The following is a 3,187-nucleotide window of genomic DNA, read 5'->3' on the forward strand; positions in this document are numbered from 1 at the left end:
TGCTTGGCAATGCTTTGGTTGACATGTATGCCAAGTGTGGTGTACTTTTGAAAGCACAACAAGTTCTTGACCAGCTTTCTGTCTAGAATGAAGTCTCTTGGAATGCATTGATTACAAGATATGCCCGACAGGGGTAGGGCCAAGAAGCTAAGGGGTGTTTTCAACGAACGCGGAGGGAGGGTTTCTCCCCAAATGTAGTTTCTTGGATTGCACTTATAGGAAGATATGCCCAGCAAGGGCGGTCCAACAAAGCTCTGGACTATTTTCAATGCATGCAGCAAGATGCCATTTCCCCCAATGCAATCACTTATGTCAATGTGTTCTATGCATGTAGCCACTCAGGTTTAGTCGATGAGGGTCCGATGCATTTTGATAACATGAGGGAAAAACATGACATTGCACCAAACAAAGAACACTATACTTGCGTGGTTGATCTTTTTGGACATACAAGGCTCTTTGACAAAGCAATGAGAGTAATTACAATGATGTCGTCATCTGATCATCATCCAGTTTGGGTCTCCCTTCTAGGTGCTTGCCGACAATGGGGAAATGTCAAGCTCAAAAAGTTTTCTTTTGAGAGTGTAGTCCAACTAGACCAACATTATGGGGCAACATATGTCTTAATGATTAATATTTATGCAGCTTCTGGGATGGAAGAGGAGGTAGAACATATTGAATGCATGAGAATAGAAAATGCAGCTTGGAATAAGCCAGGATCTGGCTGCTGGGTTAATGCAAGTGGAAATGCTTAATAAATTTGTTGTTGGGGATACCAAGCATCCACAAAGCAGACAAATCAAGTGATGAGAATGCAATGCTTCCATGTGCACGGAGAGGAGTGAGAGAGGAGAGTACACAGTAGTGGATGGAGCTGTGCAACAACACACCATACCCTTATTCTGTGATTGTGTGTATATAGATAAAATGAATATTAAGTTAAGGTTAGTGAGATGGGGGTTGGCCATTCTGGCCTGGGCACAGTGGCCCTCTACGCAACGAACAAGATCTTGAAATTATATTCCCCTCATGCGCATTGGTTCCACAAAATCTGTGAGTTGATTCGAAAAAGGTTTTGCATTGTCAGCATAGTGAGAAGCTGGCCAGAACTTGAGCAAAGATCAATTGGTCCACAAGGAAAAGCTTATGTGTCACAAAGAACATTCGTGTTGATGGGGAGAAGGGTGGCCAAATGCACACTCCAACACCCACACCTGATGCCACTCTGAACACTTCTCTTGAGGTCTTCCTCGATCCATGGGACGCTATGGAGCCTCGGGCTGTTTCCAACAGATGCAAAGTGAGGGCACCTCTCCAAATGCAATCACCTACGCTTTTGTCTTGAAGGCATGTAACACTGCCTTGATGTCCGGAATGTTGTGTCTTCAAGTGCATCTCATTGCCCAACAGTTGACAAGACCAGGGAGCTCTAGCTGGCTGGCTATTTTCAAGATGCAAAGCGAGGACATTTCTCCTGATTATTCACCTATGCTTGCATCTTGAAAGCATGTGGCACTACGTAGGAGCAATGATCACGTATGCGAAATGTGTTGTTCTTGGGAAAGCACCAATGAGTGCTTGAGGAGCTTTCTATTCGAAATGTCGTCTCTTGGAATGCATTGATTGCGGGATATGCTTAACATAGAAAGCTTTGGGCTGTTTTTAGCAAACGTGAATTGAGCATCTCTCTTAAGATGTGCAATCACCTATGCTTGCATCTTGAAGGCATGTTGCAATTTGGAAGACACTAGGACGGACAGAAGAACTCAGGATGATATCGCTAGTCAGGGGCTGTTGAAAAAAAATGTTATGGTTGGCACTGCCTTGGTTGACATGTATGCAATTACTTACAACTGTATCTTGAAGGCATGTGGCGTTACGCAAGACGCTGATATGGACAAAAGAATTATTTCTAATATTTTCAGTCAAGGGCTATTGAAAAAAGAAGTCATGCTTGTATGCTTTTCGACGGTGATACTAACAAGAAAAATCATAATTATATTGTTAGTCAGAGGCTCTTGGAAAAAGATGGCATGCTTGACACTGCCTGGGTTGATATGTATGCCAAATGTGGTGCACTACAAGATATACCCAACATGGCTATGGCAATAAGGAAGTAATCATATTTTTCACCAAATGCAAAAGAAAGGCGCTTTTTCATGGCTAGGATGTTTTCATGAGATATGCACAACATGGCTGTGGCAACAAAGCATTGAGATGTTTTTAGCAAATGCGAAGGAAAGGTCTTCCTTCAAATGCAATCACCTATGCAATTAGGGGCTATCGTGGGGCTATTGCAGAAACATTTTGTGCTTGGCAATGTGGCAAGCTTTATGAGTCCAAAACACTACTTGACAACATGGACTATGGTGTTAGCAGGTTATGCACATGAAGGACGAGATTGATTTGTTCTAGAAATAGATGTTCTCAAATTGGATCAGAAACACCTCAAGGCAAGGCTTGAATAACATCGTCAATTTGAGAAATAAGTCTCTCAGCATTAGAAATTTGTCCGACCATCTTGGCATCTACAACTCTAGTGTCGACTATCATTCGTTTGACTCTATTGTGTTGATTGTTGATATTGTAGAGTTGACACTTCTTGAGCTTCAACTTGTCTGCAAGTTCAAACCAGAAAGAATAACTCTCATACATGGACTTTGGTAAGCTTGATCAAACAATCTGTTGCATCTCTCCCTCCAAAAGCTGATTTATGGAATTTCCTAAGACTAACCGACTCCAAGAGGGAACAAAGCCCAAAGAGGGAATAAAGCCCAAAGCTTTGAATAGATGAGGAATGTCATCTTCCTGCCATTGACACCTAGGGCATTTGCCGTTTGAGACATCGATACTCTCAGCTTTTTGACATGTTCAAATGGCTTTTGATCTCTCCCTCTTATTACAAATTCTAATGCTTTTACTGGGGAAAAAAAAGAGCATAGTTCATACTAAACTTCAAGAATTGCAAACTGGATGGTTTGTAATACTTGGTAGACTTTTTATCGAGCATCATGAACACATTCATATTTGTGATGAATTAGATTGGAAAGAATTCACCTTCAAAATTTGAAACTGCTTCTCACATTTTCAGCCATGACCTATACCTACATACATTCCACTCCAGCCATAGCGTGGGCTCTCCACTGTGTCTCATCACATAATCCTTGAGCATTGAGAGTCACTTATCCAT

The 3,187-nt window shown here is 41.8% G+C and overlaps 1 protein-coding gene across 1 annotated transcript; it reads left to right on the plus strand.

The window, feature by feature from the left end:
• The first annotated feature begins 272 nt into the window (after positions 1-272).
• LOC147446487 (pentatricopeptide repeat-containing protein At4g14820-like) lies at positions 273-752 on the plus strand. Its single transcript, XM_086524713.1, has one exon. It carries the CDS (start codon positions 273-275, stop codon positions 750-752), a length of 480 nt encoding a protein of 159 aa, XP_086380839.1.
• The last annotated feature ends 2,435 nt before the right edge of the window (positions 753-3,187 follow it).

The sequence above is a fragment of the Adiantum capillus-veneris genome, chromosome 12, assembly GCF_014529385.1.
Source record: "Adiantum capillus-veneris isolate H3 chromosome 12, ASM1452938v2, whole genome shotgun sequence".
In the NCBI taxonomy this organism is placed as follows: Eukaryota; Viridiplantae; Streptophyta; class Polypodiopsida; order Polypodiales; family Pteridaceae; genus Adiantum; species Adiantum capillus-veneris.